General features: G+C 51.7%; 1 protein-coding gene across 3 annotated transcripts in view; it reads left to right on the top strand.

Annotated features, from left to right (window-relative positions):
* The window catches only part of B4GALNT3 (beta-1,4-N-acetyl-galactosaminyltransferase 3), a 52887-nt gene extending 33001 nt beyond the window's left edge, over positions 1 to 19886 (top strand). For 2 of the 3 annotated variants that reach the window (XM_038169692.2, XM_038169697.1), the window contains exons 4-20: positions 2466 to 2561; positions 3080 to 3170; positions 3998 to 4098; positions 4449 to 4516; positions 5070 to 5148; positions 5603 to 5669; positions 7127 to 7270; positions 7683 to 7792; positions 8134 to 8234; positions 9553 to 9629; positions 10083 to 11088; positions 12615 to 12913; positions 13163 to 13316; positions 14028 to 14100; positions 14567 to 14720; positions 15233 to 15359; positions 16114 to 19886. In XM_038169692.2, coding sequence (XP_038025620.1) covers positions 2466 to 2561; positions 3080 to 3170; positions 3998 to 4098; positions 4449 to 4516; positions 5070 to 5148; positions 5603 to 5669; positions 7127 to 7270; positions 7683 to 7792; positions 8134 to 8234; positions 9553 to 9629; positions 10083 to 11088; positions 12615 to 12913; positions 13163 to 13316; positions 14028 to 14100; positions 14567 to 14720; positions 15233 to 15359; positions 16114 to 16222 — 2856 coding nt within the window. In that variant the 3' untranslated portion in view covers positions 16223 to 19886. The remainder of the gene's footprint in view (positions 1 to 2465; positions 2562 to 3079; positions 3171 to 3997; positions 4099 to 4448; positions 4517 to 5069; positions 5149 to 5602; positions 5670 to 7126; positions 7271 to 7682; positions 7793 to 8133; positions 8235 to 9552; positions 9630 to 10082; positions 11089 to 12614; positions 12914 to 13162; positions 13317 to 14027; positions 14101 to 14566; positions 14721 to 15232; positions 15360 to 16113) is intronic. The other variant, XM_038169708.2, reaches the window with a different exon arrangement.
* The last annotated feature ends 299 nt before the right edge of the window (positions 19887 to 20185 follow it).

Here is a 20185-nt window from a genome sequence, read left to right on the forward strand (position 1 = left end):
CCCTGGCAGGGGTTGGTACTGGGTGATCTTTCAGGTCCTTTCTAACCCGAGCCGTTCTAAGATTATATATGTGCAAGAAATGCTTACTATTTACCAGTTAATTATTTCTAAATGTTGTGAGTACAGGAAAATGAAGCAGTCACGTTAGCTCCTGCTAGAAACTCCTCTTAGGTGCCTTTGTAAAGACATTGGAGGTGGGGATGTCGAGCTAGAAATCTCTCACAGCACTGACAGAGCCCTTGGTGCAGGGCTGTCTGCCTTACCTTTACTAGGCTGCCCACTGCCAAAACTCTGCAGTAAAGTTTCGCATTAGGAGGGACTGCTCCAATTTTCCCCTGCAAAGGAGCAGATCCGGGCACTCTTTTGGGAATTCCCTCGTACAGACCTGCTTTGGTGTTTGGGCTACCCCTTTCCAAAGCCAGCTTAGCTCCCTTACAGCCCCGAGTCTCGGGAGCATCTCCTGGGTGTCTTTGCCAGGAAGGCAGTACAGCACCAGCCTGTCCACGGTGTGGGAGTGTTGTGCTGCATTTGATAGAGATCTGAGGCTGCTATCTGCAGTGTGCAAACAGTGCTCTGAGAAGAAAAAACAGCATCTCTTGTGGATAGCAACAGAGCCACTGCTGCAAGGCTCGATTCCTGGCAGAGACTAGCTGGGGGAGCTCAGCTTGTTCATCTCAGCTCATGTTCCACAAGAAACAGCAATTGTTATTTGATCTGGGGGAGAAAACAGTGTAAGACCCTTGGGTATGAACCTGGATTTCACCAGGGTGCATGGGACTGACCAGCAATTAGGTTCCAAGTCGGTGTCACGCTGGCAGTGATTGATTCGTATCGCAGCTCCCTGCAGAGCCCCAAGTTTCTCTTGCCTACAGCCCTTGCCCTGAGCCCTCTGCGCAGTTCCTCTCTCATTCTGTGCAGCATCACTTGGGGAAATTACATCTGCTTTTTGTCCCTCTGCTTTTTCTCTTGCCCAATGGGCAGAGTGTGGGCTGAGGGATGTCAGCAGAGGCGGTGGGGAACAAAAGGGACATCCAGACATCAGCCAAGCCCCGACAGCGAGAGCAGGCTGACAAGAGACCACTCGAGAGCAGCAGTGGTTATGAATGTGTTTTGCCTGGCACGCGGAGATGATTTTCACGTGCATGACTAAAGCCCACAGCTCACAAAGAGCATTACTGCATAAGCTGGGGCCTGGCCAAGTCTGCTCCACGTCCTTCCTTCAGGCCCCAGTTTATTACAGAACCAAACCCCAACCTGCTGTCCTGGGAGAAATAACTCTGCGAAATGGTTTCTCTGCTAGAAGTGCATGGAGGGGCTAGATCCTCCTCCACCACGCTGCTGCAGCCCTGCTCGAGAGACTTCCGTGACCAAAACTAGAAATTTGCTGCCATCTGTAGACATTTGGGTGCTATTCAGATGTTTCCAAGCCCTGCTCGCTCAGCCTTGGCTGGCTCTGTAGCTCCTTATATAGGCAAGACAGCTGTGGAAAACCTCCCCAGTCCCAAGGCAACCTATTCCTTTCTTCAGCATTTCCCCATCTAAGGTTGCCTGTACAGTCTCCAGCTTATTTATTCTCCGCTTTTGGATGCCAACCCCGCAAGGAAGGTTTCAGCATCCCGCTCCGCTGGTTGCACGCAGAGAGCCCGGGCTGCCCTGGGAGGCAGCCAGCCCTTCCCTTATGGTTGGCTGTGACAAAATAAAGCCTGTTCCTCGAGGAGCACGCAGCTGCAATCCCACAGCAGCCACGCCACCAGGCTTTTCCCAGCAGATCTGTGGTGCAGGTCCCCATCAGGCACAGAAAGCCTCTCCCCGTGGGGCTGGTGGGGTAGCGGGGACAGCCACCCCTGCACACCCTCCTCTGCTGTCTGAATCCCAGCTCCTGTCAGCATTTCTGTGTCCCTGTGGGCACGCAGAGGCCACACTGTCCATGTGCTGCTGCTCCTTACCCTGCTCATACATCCGTCTCCCAGAACAGTTGCCTCTCCCCGCTGTCCTCCCTGAGCTTCACCTAGCAGACAGGCTTCGAGGAGGTCTGCCAAATCCCCTCCTGAGGGTGTCCCCTCTTCCATGGGTCGGGAAAACTGCCCTGAAATGGTGCAGGAGCCCAGAATAACTCCATGGAGGACGTCAGACCCTACAGTCTCCCTGCTTGGATCATTATGGCTGCTGCCACGCCACAGCATATCCCAGACCTCACAGCACTGGTCTCTGCTTTCACACCTTCGTGATGGCTCCAGATTGAGCCCCAGCCATTTAACTGGGCTCTCCCTGGCATTATCACAGCTCCCTGGAGCTGTTCAGACTGTCAGCTGGCCCAGCCCCGGACCCGCAGCAGCTTTCTTCTCTCTCACAAGCCCTCCAGTGCTGGGACAGGGGCTGAGGTTGGCAGGGCAGGGGAGGGAGGTGGGAAGGATGCAGGGGGATGGGGACACGGCAATTCATGGTGCCCTGCTTCTGCCCCCCAGTTCCAGGGCCAGGCCAACCTGCACGTGTTCGAGGACTGGTGTGGCAGCTCCACCGAGCAGCTCAGGAAGAACCTCCACTTCCCCCTCTACCCCCACGTGAGTAAGACCCCAGCAGCTTCTGTCTCACAGTTTCTAGCTCTGCTTCCAATCTGGATCACCCTCGCTCCCTTCACATCTTGTCCCCATCCCTCTCCATCACCTCCTCTTTCTTCCTGCCCCTGGGGGAGCAAGAAGCTTTCACAGGGGTTCAGTGGCCCTTGGGAAGGAGGCTCGTTTTGTCCCTGCTGGCCTGCCAGAGCTGGGATATGGTGTGAAGGAGCCCTGCATTCGGTGCTCTCCCTCCAAGTGGCTGATGAATGCCAGATCCCATTCCCAGCATCTCTCTGGCATCCCCCATGCGGCTCTTCCCTCTCCTGAGCAGCTCCAGTTCCTCTCTCATCTCACCTGCTCTTTCCCACTGCATCCACCACACACCATCCCCCATCCTCCCCCAAAAGAAACCTCATACTTCCCTCTACCCACTTATTGCACGTTTTTTGTCCCCCCCCCCGCTTCTCTCCCCTCTTGTTCCTATCACATCTTTTTATTTATTTTTTTTTCACCTTCCATTTCAGACACGAACTACACTGAAGAAACTGGCAGTGTCCCCGAAATGGACCAACTACGGTCTCCGGATATTTGGCTACCTGCATCCTTTCACTGACGGTGAGGGCCCTGAGGCTGCTGTGCCACTGCTTGTGTCCCTGCTTGGCTCTGCACAGGGCTGCCCTCACCCACCAGGCATGAGGCCCCTCATGTATGCAGCCCAGCTAGCTGTGGCCCTGGTGTGGATGAAGCACGTCTGCCTCCATTGTAGGGTGGAAAGGAGTAGCACGTAAGAAAACAGATTGGAAGTGATAGCTACGAAACGATGCCGTTGTGAGTGCACAGCCCCATGACGTGTATGTAGGTGCGAGTGGCCTGTAAGCTTCTCTTCCCTCCCTCACATGCACAGGACTGTACGTGACATTGATCATGTTCCTACTGCTCCCTGGGTGCATGAACACTGTCTGTGTCACCCAGCTACGTGCTTCTGCCCAGGGCAGCGTGCTAACACTCGCCCCTTTCTCCTGGTCCTTGGGCCCTCGACTGCCATCCCTGTAGCCTGGCCAGGACAGCCAGACACAAACGTCTCTGTCTCCCTTCATGGCACCACATGCACGTTCCTCCATTCAGATGTGGCTTTTCACACAAAACATTTGCTCTGGGAACAAAGACAAGGGTGACCTTGCATAGACTTCTTAGCTTTCCAGGTTAGATGTCAGGTGAAGCCAGTGCAGGAGGGACCAGCTGCACCTGTAAGTGATTTTTGGTTTTTAATCACAGAACTAGAGAATTCAGAAAGGTCAAAAGGGGCGAGGTTAATGTCCAAAGGCTAAGCCTGATATCACCAGAAAAAAAAAGGGTAAGGACAGCATCTTAGAGGAGCATATTCCATTCTGTGTACAAGCCCTTACCCCAGAGCCCTACTTACTCCCTCCGTCTCTTGACAGGGGAGTTTCAGTTTGCCATTGCTGCGGATGACAACGCCGAGTTCTGGCTGAGTCCGGATGAAAAGACCTCTGGCCTCCAGCTGCTGGCCAGCGTAGGCAAGGTACAGTGCACGCTGCGTGGCTGCTTCCACAAAGGCTTGAAAGTTTCTGTGGGGATGGATGCTTTCCTGTCTAACATGCCACCTTGGACTAGTCGATTTTCTTTTCCTGCCCTGCTACAGGCACCACTGCCACAGTTGCCAGACAAATACAACGTGACAAAACCTAAGGCAGTTGGCACTGCAGCTGGCAGCCCCAGGTTCATGATTACAGACCTTAAATCTGTTCACAGGTTGTGAATCTCACAGACGACTTACCAGGAGAAGCAGCTCAATTTTCCCTATTTATTGCTCCATCACAGTAACCAGGGAAGAAATTCCTCTTAATTACAGCATTTTCTGTCTCTTCACAGACAGGGAAGGAGTGGACAGCACCAGGGGAGTTTGGAAAATTTCGGAGCCAGCAGTCAAAGGTGGTGAGGTGAGTGAGCAGAGTCCCTCACTCCCAGCCACCTTTGCACGTGGCCAGGAAATGACAAGGAAAGGGGAAAACAACACAGACTTGTTCTGAAGAATTTAGCAATGTGGAGAAAGGCAATGCTCTGGGATGTCACCAAAGCTGAAGTGAGGCTTCCATACCTGTGCCAGTTGCTTTGCTGATTCACTGCAGAAAGGCAACACGGAATTTTTCTTCCCTGGAGGTAGCAGCCGTCAGCAAATTCAGACTTCTTTTTACAATCTGTACCCTAAGCTTCCTGCCTTGGAACTGGCCAGGTTTCCCAGAGGCCAAAACCCAGCAGATGAGACTGAAAGGGAGTTTTTCAGAGTTACTGAGAAGGGTCTGAAGTGCTCCAGGTGCTTGAGGGAAGTTACCTCTCTAGCTGTCGGCAGCTGGATTTTCTTGGCAGCCCCATCCCTGCTCGCCCTGAGAATTAGTTTGGTTCGTGGGCGCGGTTGCTCTCCGCTCATTGTCTGCTGACAAGCTAAGAAATGTTCCTTAATGCTGTTGGTGACAGACGTGTTGTTCTTCACAGGTTGTCAGCTGCAGGCAGGTACTACTTTGAGGTGCTGCACAAGCAGGATGACAAAGGAACAGACCATGTGGAAGTAGCAGTGAGTCTATGAAAATGGCCATGCTGTGTGCAAATGGCACTGGGGTGTTCGTCCCCTCAGAGCTTGGGAATGAAGTTTGTAATGATTTCCTTCCTTCTTAGGCCCCAGCTCCTCTTTGCGGGATATATATCTAATCCCTTCCAGAGTCCTTACCTGCTTCTCTGTGGGATAATCCTGGCTGTGTCAGGACCATTTTCTCTGTCTGGGACAGTTCTGCTCTCCCTCTGGTCTCTATTGCAGCTCTTCGTCCTTTCCTGCTTTGAACAAGTCCTGGGGGATCTCAGCTCATTACGAGTCTTTTGCTGTTAGGTAGATTGTCATAGTAAGAAGGAGAAAGCTGTGAGCCCACCTGGTGAAAAAACATCAACAACAACAAAAAGCGTGTGCTTATTCCTTTTGTCTAGGCTTGGCTAAATGTATAAACTCCTTGTTTCAATGTGCTTCTCTGTTCCAGTGGAGACTGAATGACCCAGATGTGAAGTTCAAAGTCATTGACTCCCAATACCTCTCCCTTTTTGCTAGTAAGTATCTTCACCACAGGTCTCCTTGAGCACCTCCCCATTCTTCCAAAACTTATCATCAGTGTTTCACCGTGAATCACAGTCTAGCCAGCCAAATTCCATGTATATAGATCACTACATGAAAGAAGTAGAGGCAGGTTAGGAGAGAGACCTCTGGACATGAGTGTGTGACTCGTTATTAAATACAGGAGAATTGGAAGAAGGATTGGAGCATTATTTTAGGGAAATCTAGAGTCAGGAAGGAAGGAAAGAGAAGAGAGTCTGCAAGGGTGAAGGAAACTGTTTGAGATGTGAGAGAGAGATTACAGGGTGGAGGTTGCCTGCCTGTTGTGCAGAGAGCTAGGAGAATGTGGAGCCCACAGCATGGGAGCAATGGGGTTGCTCTGGCAGCTGGACGTGACTAGGGCAAAGGGGCTGCTGATTTCACTGACGTCCAGCAAATTTCTCTCAGGACATGGGACACAATGGGATACATCTAGTGGTATCAGACGTTGCTGCTTTTTTCTGTGCCCCCTTCAAGTCTTTTCAAGTTGCTGCAGGATTGCAGCAAGAACATCAGGCCAGTCCCTCCTGTTTTAAAAACCCTTTTTAGCACATCAAGTGATGCCTTTATCAGTTAAGGAGCTCCTCAGTCCTGCCTTCCCTTATCTAGCTTTGTCAGCATCACTTTCCCCTGCCAACATTCCCCCTTTCCCTATCTACCACTGTTGCCTTCCAACATTTCTGTGGTGGTGTTTTTTTTCCTATGCTAACACTTTTGCCGATGGGAGACTCCCTGATGTAATCCAGACATCTGTTTGCAGTGTCTTAGATTACAGCCTGCTGCTGCATTTTTGTAACCCACCATTTGGCCAGGACTAGGTCTGCAGTCATGTCTTCTGTCCCCTTTCTTTTTTCTTCTGTTCTTTTCTGCTTATTAATTCCCTGTAGAAGAGGTGGCTCACAGCCCATAAGATCCTCTCATGGCAGGCACAGTGCTCAAGTCTCAGTCTTATCTTTATTTGGTGCCTTCTGCCCATACATTGTCTCCCTCTTCGACCCCAGCCTTTGGCTGTACCACACATTATATGGGTTTCCTGTGTTATTCTCTACCCAAAAGCTGCTGACAGTAACCCCAATGCCCTTGGCAGCATGTTGCCTTTCCTTCTAAGATATTTATTCAGTTCTGCTCATTTCAGAGCCAGATCAGCAGAGATATGCAATCCTTTGGCAGCAGCGCTCAAGAAAAAAACATAACCAATGCCCAGTGCTGAGCTTAAGCTTCGCATTGCTCCTGGCTTACTGTGGGCATCCATTCCCCTGCTGGAGCATCAACCTCCTTGGCCTTACCCCAGGGTCTTGCTCCTTTTCCAGCACAGGAGAAACCTCCCTTTCTCAGGTTTCTGGGGAAGGGCTTTGTTGGAGACAGGGGACGAGTTAGCCCTTCCTCCCCCTTCCGTTCTCTCTCTGGCTTCTAGACGAGACGCTGTTAAAGATGGACGAGGTCGGGCACATCCCGCAGACGCTGGCCAGCCACGCGAGCCGGCCTGCCGACAGCGCGGGCGGCAAGGCACACCCCGCTGACATGTTGAAGCCTGACCCCCGGGACACTCTTTACAAAGGTGAGGCTTGCACAGGGCTTGAGGAGGGAGCTGCAGCCTGCCCCAGCACGTGCAGAACAGCTGACAGAGGCTGTCCTCCTATGCCGTGGCTGTCAGAGGCCACCCCTTTTCCTCCCCAGCACAGAAGAGAGGAGGAGCATGCAACATCCTCCACTCTTAAGAGACAAAGCACAGAGTAAACCCTTCTCCTCTTTTTTTTAAGAGTCCAGCTCACACAATGTCCCCAAGCATATTTTAGTCTAAGTGCTGTAGAGCAATGTGAATAAATGTACTGTACTAGCTGCTTTGCTGTATGTATCTGATAGCATTTCACATGGATAAATAGACAGCAGGCCCAGAAATATCTATGCTCATGCATCAGCTGCAGCAGGGTCCCTCCAGCAATGCTTGCCAACCTGTTTCTTCTTCTCAGTGCCTCTGCTCAGCAAGTCCCGCCTGCGCCGAGCCCTGCCAGACTGCCCCTACAAGCCCAGCTACCTGGTGAATGGGTTTCCTCTGCAGCGCTACCAGGGCCTCCAGTTTGTAAGTTTTATTCCGTGAGCTGGTGTTTGCTCAAGGGGATGAGAGAAGGAAGGAGGGAGACCCTATTAACCATGGGCCACCCATCTGAAGCTCCTGGGCAGATTTGACCATCTGCTCTTCAGGTCTTCAGCATCCCAGTACGTGCCAGAGGGCAATGGGAAGAGAAGGGAGATGGGTGCTACGTGCTGCTCACTGGTCCCACTGGGGTACAAGTGTGTGTGTGTCCTACAGAGCCCTTCAGACCTCAAGCACAAACGGCTGGGCACCTTGCAACCATGGCTGGGTCACCTTATGAATGGTATCTGGCACTGACAGGGGTTTTGCTTTATCTTTCTTCCCAGGTTCATTTATCCTTTGTTTACCCAAATGATTACAGCCGCCTGAGCCATATGGAGAAAGACAACAAATGCTTCTATCAGGAAAACCCATATTACTTGGAAAGGTAGGATGCTGCACATGGGAGGCAGCATTTCCTAGCAGGGAGGGAGGAGGCAGTTTGAGGGCTGGAAGTAAGGTGGAATTTCATATTCAGTTCTTTAGGACTCAACTTAAAGATCGCTGAAGTCCTGCAAAACATTAAAGCACTTGTAGTTTCTTTGGATGGCCAGTGCTTCCTTTACGTGAAATTATGTTTAGGTCTCGAAGGGAAACGGCTGCCACTTTTCTTGCTCTATTAACCAGGAAGCTGGGTCAGAGCATATTTGTTCCAATGCATCAGGGAACGTATTTGCCAGCAAACCTTGCATGCCAGCAGCTGGAGCCTCCTGATGGCTGTCACTGTTTGTGCTGAAGCCAAACCATGCTCACAACCAGCTGTCTCTCTGGAGGGATAAAAACATGGAGCTTATCCTCACCGAGGTCTGGCTCCAGTGATGGCTCTGCGAGGGAACCACCACTTGCATGTTCCCTGGCCACAGGGAAATACCTCGTGTGAGGATTCCCCTGCTTTCAGGAGGAATTGGCAGCAGAATAAAGAGTTGCTTTTCCAAAGAGATAGCTGGTGGAGGCCTCCTTGTGCTCAGGATCGTCTTCCTTCCCACAGGTCTGTTTTGAGGGCTGGAAAGATAGATTTTATTGTAGGCTTGGGAGGGAACTGCTGGGACTGGGGTTCGTTGTGAAGGATGGAGAAGGTGGCTGCTGTGGGCTGGAAGGTGCCACACATGTTTTTTACTTTACAAACAGTTTGTATTATAACAGAATTTGGGAAGCGTGGGCCCATTCTGCTTGGCATCAAGCAGGTATGGAAACAATCCAAGGAGGGAAACCCCTCCCAAAAGCCCAAAACACAGGCACGTGATGGGACAGCACACAGACAGTGTGAAAAGAGAAAGGGAGAAAAGAGAGAGGGAGATCATGGCAGTTACCTGCCTGAGCCAGGCTGGCAGCACAATGCCTTAGGTACTACATTGTAAATGAGCTTTAAGGAGCAGTTTAAGGGAGGCTAAAGCAGTGTTTCAGTGTACTTACGTTGGAATTTCCTCTTGTGCACATGGAGCAGCACTCAAGAAAACGTCTGAAAAACTGGGATGATAATCAAGAAAAGCTGATTTCTTTGACAGTACAGAGTAAGATCTGATTGCCCCAAGATCTGAAAGAGGCTGATGATAATAGCCGATGACTTGCTGCAAAAGGAGAGTCTAGAGAGGATGGGTGGATGTGATCAGAGTAATTGGCCATCTCCTCTGTAGCGGTGGCAAGAATTTATTTGGAGAGGGCAAAGCAACTTTGATCAGGCTGGTGTTTTGTCCTTTCCTTTGCAGATTTGGATTCTACAAGTACATGAAAATGGACCGTCCAGAGAAGAACCTGGACTCTGGAGAAAAGACAGAGCAGCCAGGTAGGGGCTGGCCCTAGCATCAGAGCCAGGAGGATCCTTTTATCTGTCACTGCGTGTGTGTGATCCTCCAGCACCAGCTGAAGGAAGCTGATTTTCCATGCCGAGCAAGTCACACCCTTTCCCTGGTAGAGCTCGGTGGCTGGGAGGAGATTTTTGCTGTCACATTCACTTGTAAGGGCAGACTGTGGGGCCAACAAGTAGTGGGCTCTAGTGGACAACGTGGTGAGGCCTGTGACTTATCTGAGGAGCAATTCCAGCAAAAATGTGGGCAGAAACGAGAGAGCCAAACATGCAGTGTGGCAGCCTGTGCTCACACCTGCCCCACAAAGCTGTGGCCAGACCTTTAGCTGAAGGCTAAGCTGGACATCTCCACGGCCTTGGGTAACAGCGCTGGGTGTGGGGTTGGGAAGCGGAAGGAGGATGCCAGAGGTGTAACTGCGATTACTCCTGCAGGCTTCCAGGAGGGGAACCTGGACGACCTGCAGTACGGGGAGCAGGACGTGGAGAGCACTGGCCCCCCGGCACCCCCTGGCACGTGGCAGGCAGAGCCGACAGGCACCACTCCCAGCGGCGTGGTGGGCAGCGAGCATGTCTACGAGGACTATTCCCTCCGGGAGCGGCGGCGGCTCCTCTCAGTGGGTGACACAGGAGAGGCACCTCAGAGGAGAGGGATGAAAAGGGCCGGTGTCAAGACAGCCCCGCTGGCCGCTGCCAACCAAAGCCTCAGCCGGGCTGGCACAGAGAGCAACCCAGCAATGAAGAGATCCCACTTAAAAGCTGGCATCAAAGACAACTCCAAGAGCCCTCCACAGCATGCCAGGGTTGTCCAGGGCAGAGCACCTGCTAAAAAGCCTAACCCACCTCCTAGGAGCAGGTCGCAAAGGGAGGAGCCTCTCAGCTACACCAGGGACTCAGGGCTCAGGATTCCCAAAGGGCTGAGACCTCGATCAGACCTCGGCGCTGCAGAGGACAGGCTGCAGCCTGCAGGCACCGTGCAAACGAGGCGAGGAGGCCCAGGCAAAGCTGGCAGGCACCCTGTGGCCACTGCTGGCCCCAGCAAGGAGCCGGCACGGCTGGCACAGTGGCTGAACCAAGTGGAGGCCTACGTGGCTGAGCAGAAGGTGGCTGGTGGCAAGGACATGGGTGAGAGAGAGGCGCAGGTGGCACCTCTGGCAAAGGGCAAGTCGGGGCCTGTGGAGAGGGCAGCAGAAGAGGAAGAAGAAGAGGTGGATGGGGAGCCAGAGGAGGAGGATGAGGAGGGTTTTGATTATGTACCAGTGTTTGACCAGGCGGTGAACTGGGAGCAGACCTTCAGCACAAGCAACCTGGACTTCCACATGCTGCGCACCGACTGGATTGACCTCAAGTGCAACACGTCAGGAAACCTGCTGCTCAAAGAGAGGGAGGCCCTGGAAGTCACACGTGTCTTCCTCAAGAAGCTCAACCAAAAGAATAAAGGGTAAGGCACGGTGTGAAAGCCAAGGGACAGTGTCCTGGAGCTTGTGTACCATGCTGCACAGGGAGCACCTGTGATGTGAGCAGCTAGAATGAATCGGAAGATAAACTAGATTTGGAAATTAAAACTTCAGGCAAGGATTCTATGTAAAAAAATGGGCTTTAAACACCTCTTTGAGCTGGGAAATTGGAATTGTTGGACACCAGATCATGTCTGAGGGCTGAATATCACCCTCCAAAAGCTGGTGGCCATAAATGTGAAAGATTTCAGTCCAACTGGCATCACTGACCCTTTGCTGGCTTCCTCTTTGCACAGTGTAGGCATTGAGAGCGCATAGGGGCATCTTACCAGCTGAGGATTAAGAAACCCTGCTGATATGAAATAGGACTGGGGCTCCTTATGCACGTGGTTTAATGCCTGTCACCCCTCAGTTTGTGAATCCAGCACCATTTAGGGCATAGGATCGGAAGGGAGCAGTCAGATGTTGTGGATCAGTATGCTGACCTCAGAAACAACCAAGTATTTTACCCTGTATCTGAACATATGTACCTCCATGTTAGAACTAGTTAGATTTCTAGATCCTAGCACTGATTTGGGAAGATGTCCCAGCTTCTCACTGCTCTGATGACCCACTGGAGATCGGCTTTCTCTGCTATTCTGTATTTACATTGCCCTGATAAGGTTCTTCTTCTTGCTGAGACTTATCATTTTGATTGCCTTTCTGGCAGACAAACATACCTCCTGTGATCCTCTATAAGCGTCCAGCTTTCCTTCCCCTTCTGATGAGTTGGCCTCTATTTCCATGATCTTCTTATCTATCCTTTTCCATGCTTGTTTCAGTCTGGGTTAGCTTTCCTGGCCATAAATGGCCAATATTCTAGATTTTTTATAGAATGCAGTTATTAGTTCTTAATCCCTGCTGGAAATAGCTCTCATGCTACCTCTTACAATTGTGTTTGTTTTTTCAGGGTCAGATCAGTCTCAGTCATGGTGTAAATGATAGGTACTCCCAAGGTTTTCTTAGCATTTTTAACTGACGAGCATCCATTTTATAGCAGAAATTCGTGTTATTATCTAAAAGGACACGATTTGGCGTTTCATTCCATTTCGGCCATTCTGGACCTGCAGCTCATCCCAGTCTTTACTGTAGGATTGCTCAGTCTTAGTCCATGGTATTGGCTGATAAGCTGTCATCAGCCAATTTCACCAACCCAGCCATGCTTCCTGTGCCAAGGTCTTTGAAAGAGGTGTTGAATACACTATTTACCAGCCCTACAATCATTCAGACATGTTTATTATTTTCTGTGTCACCTTTTATTTCATTTCCTTTGCCAACTATTTTCTCTTGGCCGGGATCCTGGGTCTAATCCCACGTGCTTGTGGATTTAGGAAACAGGTGCTAAGCCTTCCCATGGGACTTCTAACCCAGGAGGAAAGAGCCTGGCAGAGCCAAATGAGCCGAGCAGGGAGGAGGTGGGAGAGGGGCTGGTGGACAGGGGACGTGCTCACCCTGGCTGTGTCTCCTGCAGGCGGTTCCAGCTGCAGCGGATCGTGAACGTGGAGAAACGCCAGGACCGCATGCGGGGAAGCCGCTACCTGCTGGAGCTGGAGCTGCTGGAGCAGGGAGAGCGCCTGGTCCGCTTCTCCGAGTACATCTTTGCACGGGGCTGGCAGGGCGTTGGCGGTGACGAGGAGGAGGAGAGGAACATGAGGAACCTGGCGTGGGGTCGCCGGCGGCACCTGATGGCCGTGGCCAAAGAGCCAGAGCTGTGCTGGCCCCAGGGCTTTTCCTGGAACCACCGTGCCGTGGTTCACTTCGTGGTGCCAGGTAAGAGGAACCTACCCTCATGGGATGTAAAAGGCTCAGAGAAAATCCCTGTCACACCTTGGGGGAAAAAAAAATAATAATAAAAAAATACAAATTTCTGGGCTCTTTGGTCTAAGTTTTCAGCCTGGACCTATTTCAGCATCCCTGCAATGTTGTCAGGGCTTGAGGCAAGAAGCCTTGCTTGTTGAAAGCCATGCCATCTTTGAAATCAGTTTCCCTTTGGTTCTCCCCCTCTTGCAATACAACCAGTGAAAAACCAGGCACGTTGGGTGCTGCAGTTCATCTCTGACATGGAAGAGCTGTTCCGAGTCACTAAGGATCCTTACTTCAACGTCATCATCACGGACTACAGCAGCGATGACATGGATGTAGAGAAGGCTCTGAAAAGGTCTAGCTTGCACAGGTGAGGGTGCTGGCTGATCACATAAAACTACTCACAAGTATACTCCTGCAAATGCAGCACATCTGCAAATCTCTGTGCATTGGCCATCCACAGCCTCCTGCAGCTGGAAACTGGGAGATGATACCCTTGCATGTGTACATGCTTATATTGTATAATGTGCTTACATGTATGCTGCTATAATATTGTTATAAAACTCTAAGGCAATACCTGTTGCAGTCATCCATCCAGGTACATCTCTTTTCTCCAGGGTTTTGTTCAAGTTTGCAAGAGAGGACAGAGAGCAAGTTATACAGTGATGGGGGAGAGGGAAGCCAGAGAAGACAAGAAAGTTGTAAGAAATGAGCGTGGAGACTTCAGGGACTCCTCTTGCTGGAATAGCTCTGTGGTTTATTGTATTCTGACCTGAAGCAGCCTTGGTTGGTCCTTTCCAGTGCTAGGGGGTCCCAGAGATATCCAACAAATAGAGCTGCCAGGACTTTTGCTGAGGACTGCCCTATTCTTGCTGGATATGTGAGAAGACCCTCAGGGCACACTGGGCGCTGGGGTAGTGCTGAGCTTGCATGCTTGCCCAAAGGCTGTCCTCCTCGAGAGGGTGCACAGGGGTGAGGGACAGCTCCTCAGCATGGCACCCATGGTGTACTGCTGCTAGGGGTGCTTTCTGTGCTTATCAACCTGCACACACTGATCCTCTCTTTCCTGTCTGACCCCCAGCTATCGGTACTTGAAGCTGACGGGGAATTTCGAGCGTTCTGCTGGGCTGCAGGCAGGGATAGACCTCGTGACGGTAAGCCTGGGGAGCTGTCGGGTGGAGAGGTGGGTTTCTGGTATGTGTCCAGCACTACCTCTTGCCTTTCAGACTGAACATGCTGGTTTTTAGGGAACAGCCCAATAGAACAGATCAAACATAGTGTGTTTCCTGTCCCTCTGGAGTAAGGACCTCGCTCCTTTCTCTGAGGAGACCAGTCCCTGTGGTCCATGCAGAACTTGGCCCACCTGCTTAGACCGTGAGACAGGAGGGAAATCATCAGTAGCAGCTTCATGATATTGGCTCTGCATGATCATAGTTGTAAAATCTCATACTATTATTGAACAGCCAGCCAGAGGCAGTTCTGCCAGCCCCTAGGATTTCAGTTTCTGATCTACCAATGAGTGACTCTTCGGTTGACTCCCATATCTCTGTCTTCCTGTCCCCCAAGAAAGCCTCACTTAAAGTCACCCTGCTTTTTCCTAACTGACGTGGTTGGTTCCAGGATCCGCACAGCATCATTTTCCTCTGCGACCTCCACATCCACTTCCCTGCTGGCATCATCGACTCTGTCCGCAAGCACTGCGTGGAAGGCAAGATGGCCTTCGCACCCATGGTCATGAGGCTGCACTGCGGCACCTCCCCACAGTGGCCTGATGGTAAGAGGCAGCGGAGCCCCTTGTGCTCAGACCTCGGGGAATGGGGGAAGGAGGAGGGTGCCTGCAAACTCTAGATTTGGTTCTCCAGTGCTGTCAAGGTCTGGAGCCTAATGTCCTACCAGGGCCACCAGGTGAGAGTGCGTCAGAGGATGGTGTTTAACTGTGTTGGGTACTTGGCATTTGAGACCAGAGCCAAAAGAGCCCTTTTGATCTTTCTCCTAGTCATCTCTTAGAGCTCTCAGTGGATTTGAGTACCTCAAAGCCCCTCTTTTACTCCTTTCCATCAATATCTCTCTTAGAGGGTGCAGCCTGCCCTCTTGAGGACAGCTGCTAGCCCTGGGTTGAAGGAAAGCAACCCTCGTCAGGGGGAGGAAAGTGACATCGATCATCGGGGCATAGGATTTCCCTTAGACAGAGGTGGTCATCCTGAGCCCCCACAGAAGCAAATTAGCTTTGAGTCATTGATGGTTCAAAGCACCAACATGCCTGTGCCTCTTTTGTGCTGTCCTCAGGCTACTGGGAGGTGAATGGGTTTGGTCTTCTGGGCATATACAAGTCTGACCTGGACAAGATCGGAGGGATGAACACGAAAGAGTTTCGGGACCGCTGGGGAGGAGAAGACTGGGAACTCCTGGACAGGTAAGTATTCATTGTCATCAGCCTTGTGCTCAGGAGGGGAGACGTGTTAGATTACAGAAGAGCAGTGACCAGGGAGTGGGGATCTGAGGAGATGGAGGTGGTGAATGCCACCACCAGCTTGGGCAGTGAGGGAGAGTCTTTGAGGAAGTCCTGACTTCAAAACCAGCATGTGAGTGTACCCAAAATACAGCCAGTGATAAGAGAGGAGTTGTTTCCTAATGTCTTCCAGTCACGCTGTTGGTTGGTCGTGGGCAGATTGGGCACTGGTGATCATGGAGACTTTGTCTTCTTGAATCGATTGTCAGAGAGACATTTTAGGATCATGAAGTAGGGTTACAATTTCTGAGAAGTTTATGATGCGGGGCCTGTGCTGTACAAATTGTAGGCCTCAGGGTTTGTAGGTTGGGTTTGTAGGTTTCGCGGCCTCTCATGTCTTTTCTGTCAGCTCACTGAGGAAAAGTCTAACACCCTGAGCAGTCCCATGTTGGATTGATGGGATTTCCTCCTCGCCTGTCACACGCAGCTGGCCCGTGCCTGTTCCCAACCAGTCCTGCTCTCAGGGGTCTATAAACACTCATCAAGTGTCACTAGATGCCTGACTGTGGATAGGAGATACCCTGAGCTATGCTGGACTCTTGAACCTGGTTGTGGTGTGTTGACAACAGGACTGCTTAAAGGAGATCTCCCGTGCCTAAGCCCCCGGGTATCATTGTCATCAAGATTTCCCTGCATTCACCCTTCTCCTTTCCGGCAGGATCTTGCAGGCTGGGCTGGAAGTGGAGCGCCTCTCCCTGAGAAACTTCTTCCACTGGTTCCACTCGAAGCGGGGCATGTGGAACCGGCGCCAGCTGAAGACATTGTAGCCTTCAACACCGAAGCTGTCCGGCAGCACTGTCCACCGTCTCGCCCCAGCGTGCACTTTATTGAGGCACACAGCCAAGCGCACAAACTCTCCCTCTGCCCCCAGAGCCCTCCGGCAGGACGGCCCAGCTGAAGAAGGGACGGTCAGGCATGAGGAGCTTCTCTTGGGAGCCACTGCATCCAAAACACGGGATCCACGTCTTGCTGGGAAGCCGTGTGGGGAAGCTGTCACCCAGTGAAGTAGTCGTGTTCCCTGCCGTGTGGCCTGGTGGATGGCACAGCGGGAGAGGCGCCATATTTCCTGTCGAGTCTGGCGTGGTGCAGAGCAAACAAACAAAGCTCTCGGCTAAGCCCGGAATGGTTTATTTACAGGAATGCAGATTTTCTTTCAATACTTGAAGAAAAAAAGGGGAAAAAAATAAAATGGGAAAAAAAAACCCTCTCCTTCCCTCTCAACCCCTGCCCCATCTCTCTGGTATCCATACGTTTGGACAGGGGACCAAAATAGTTTCTCTGAACTGTATTGTGTCCACATGCCCGTGTGCTGACCCCAAAAAGATCTGGATGAGGAGGAGTTGATAGGCACTTTAGGCTGCTGGTGCTTAGACATTTCTCTGTGCTCTTCCCTTCAATCTTTATGAGAAACTGTGCTCATTCAGTAAATTATGGGCTGTGGATTGAGACGCAAGTACAGTTCCCAGGAGAGCCACATTTGCCTGCAGCTGAGCAAGGTGGCAGGGGTTGATGTTTCAGCTCTCCCTGAATTATTGATCCACTGCCTGAGGATAGTGGAGGGGTTATACAGAGACGCTAGGAGGGCATCTCAGGAGGAATTTTGCAACCTTATCTGACAGACATGCGTGTTTGTCCTTACAATATCAGGGAAACCCTAGCAGGGAGAAGTGGCAATATTTTATTAATTGAGATATTGTGATTTTGTTAGAAAAAAAGAGGAGACAGATTATTCTGCTCTCTAAATCCTGTACATTTATGCAGCATCTAAAGGTTAATTTAATAAGTTATGGCCTCAGAGTGAGGTCTTAGCATAGTTTGGCTTTTATCTAAAGAGCAGACTTGCTTGCATTGGTGGAAGAACTGGCACAGCTTCACTTCTGGAGCAGCCCTGGGCTGCTCCCCTGTCCTGCTACAGGGGAGGTGTCCTCAGGCCTTGGCACTTGTGCTGGGTGCAAGGAACAGTGTGGGCAGAAGAGGGTTGAGTGAATAAAATGATGGGCAGACCCTTGCTGGCACAATAAAAGAGCTGTGGGAAGACCCAGCCTGATGCTAGAGCAAATTCTCAGCCCCTAAAACTCCCACTAATGCAAGGCAAGATTTTTACCCCTAAAACCATTTTACAGGACTGCAGAAACCCAAAGATCCGCAGCAGCACAGTCAGCGCTCTGCACCGGAGCTTCAGGGTCCCTGCACGATGCTGAAAAGGCTGCTGCTGATCTCACCCTTCAGCAGGGAGCGTGGCATAGGATGCTGCTGACGGCTCCCAGCTCTGCGGGGAGCTGTTGAAAAGTGAGCGGTGGAGGCATGCAGTGTACGAGCGATGCTGACACGGCACTGGAGTTGTTTGCGTTCAGACTGATGGAGTGGATGCCAATTCGGAATCGGTGTTCACTTGTTATTAACTCCATGGTGCTTGGAGAGCCCATCAGGTTCCACTATTGCAGCAGAAAGCTGAACATGCAAGTCCTGGCACGTGAGATGTAAATCCTGTCAAATCATCTGGTTGCCTCAGCCTGGGCTGCGGGACTGATGGAGTCAACCCGATTTAAGGAAGCTTCCGTGTGCAGCTATGGTGAGAAGTATGCGAGAGACTGCTCTGTCTCTCAGTCCATGGAGTCTTTGCCAGAACATAGACACTGAATATCTAAGAAGAGGCAGCCTCAGCCTTCTGCTCGAGCCAGAGCAGTCTTTTTAATGAGGGAAGGTATTCCCTCTTCCTATGGAGACACTAAGGAACAAAATGCTGCCCTTGGGTGGAGGGGGAAGAGGCTGACAGCCATCAACTTTTTTTTTTTTTTTTTTTTTTAATGCATTATGTGAGTTTAGGAGGCCAGAGCCCGGGGATGTAGTGTTGCAATAAGCTCTGTTTCTGCCTGGAACACGCCGTGTCGGTCGCGCTTTCGTGTCGGAGCCTGCGCTTCACTCGCAGACACAGGCACAACCTCGTGAGCACGCAAGTGAGATATTCTCCAGACACCCAGGCTGTGCTCGCAGCTTGTCCGGGCTGGCTCTGTCAGGCAGCTCCTGCGGCACGGGGAGAGGCTGGCAGAGGGGGCGAGCAGCGGGGACGCAGCCAGGCCTTAGCAGCTTGGCCCCGTGAAGCAGAGAACGGTGTTGTGCCCGTTCTGCAGATGGGGAGATGGTGGATTTGGTGGCAACCCTGACGTCAGGTGCGGGGAAGGTCATATATATAGAATATATGATAATGAGTAACTCCTCCTCCTCACCAGGGAGGATAACCAGCAAAGAGGGGACTAGAAAGCAGGGTGCAACCCTCACTGCAGAGCTGTAGGATTTTGTCCCCGTGCTTTAGCTGGCCAGGTGACTGCTCCGTCCTGCACGCCTGTAACCCAGGCCAGGAGCAAGCAGAATTTCTTACCTCACAGGGTCTCCTTGGTGGACATGGAAGGAGTTACTGGGGTCCGGTCCAATTTCCTAAGGGTCGGTGTCCCCACTGTAAAAACTGCCATCACAACTGCTCTTCTGTTCTTAGCACAATGGCCATTCTTTGTTGGTATTTGAGCATCGCAGTGGTGAACACGATTAATAAATACTAATTGGCACTACTTGGCAGTCCCCGCGGAGGAGCTTGCAGAGAGCCCATGGGGCCAGAAGCCATCCTCCAGCCCAGGAGCTCAGAGAGTGCTGCGGGTTGCAAGCAGAGGACGGGCTACAAGTGATCTTGCAGGAGAAGTGCCAGGCTGCTGCCCCTCTTCCTAAACAACCTGCAGCTTTTTCCTCCCCTCCAAACGGAGAGATGAAGAGTTGGGCTCCCTGCTGCTGCAGAGAGGGGATCGGCACAGCCCCCACAGTGCTACAGGGAGCCTGGCTTCCACGGGGCGCGTGCATCCTGGCCACGTCCTGTCTAGGAGGCAGGAGGAAATGGGTTGCACACCACGTCCTTCGTACCAGCTGCACAGGCAGGGAGGGAGCTGCTGTGGTAGGCAGCTGGGGAAATGGTGGGGCACGCTGCAGGAACAGGCTTTCCCCGCAGCAGGATGTGGCCAGGCTGGGGGCACGAGGGCGGGCGGCACTGCAAGGTGGCTCTGCCCACAGGAGCCAGCTCCACCGTCAGGGCTTTTTGGTTCCCCAGTGTGTTTGGGCCTGAGGTTTGTTTTGCGGCTCAGCAACGGGAACCAAGAAGGACTGAGAGCTGCATTGTGTGAAAGCAGTAATGTGACTTGTTGTGTCTTTAATGTTTGCCCGGTATGAACGTCTATCTCGCTTCTTTTCATTGCCTAAAAACGTCTGATGTTGTTCACTTTTTAGATACTGATGCCTTGTGTTAAAAATTGAGATTGTACCTAGGAATCATCTGCCTTAAAGTGGCTCTGTGCCTTCAAGACAACCCCTGGGCCACCTCTCTGTCAGAACTGGGGGGATGTCCCGGTTCTCCCCCACGTTTTATAAATACATGGTCTTCCTACAAGAGCTCAGTTCTGTCTGCGTGTTTCTTGCACACCCACATCACCCACAGCAGAGGTTAGGAACCAGATGTTGCTCCTCTGGCCTCACGTCACTGAGGCTGTAGGCAATGAGATGCTGCAGTGAGGCTGGCCAGGAGCAAGACCTCTTGTAGACCTCTGGAGGCAGGGTGCCCTAGAGAAGGGGGTGGTAACAAAACAGATTTTCTCCTGTCTTGTCTCCTTATCCCATGGAACAGGGCAGAAACATGGGACAAATGAGTGCCCCAGCAAAGCAGCAGTGCTGTGGACAATTGTGCAGAGAAT

Source organism: Anas platyrhynchos, chromosome 1, assembly GCF_047663525.1.
Source record: "Anas platyrhynchos isolate ZD024472 breed Pekin duck chromosome 1, IASCAAS_PekinDuck_T2T, whole genome shotgun sequence".
Taxonomy (NCBI): domain Eukaryota; kingdom Metazoa; phylum Chordata; class Aves; order Anseriformes; family Anatidae; genus Anas; species Anas platyrhynchos.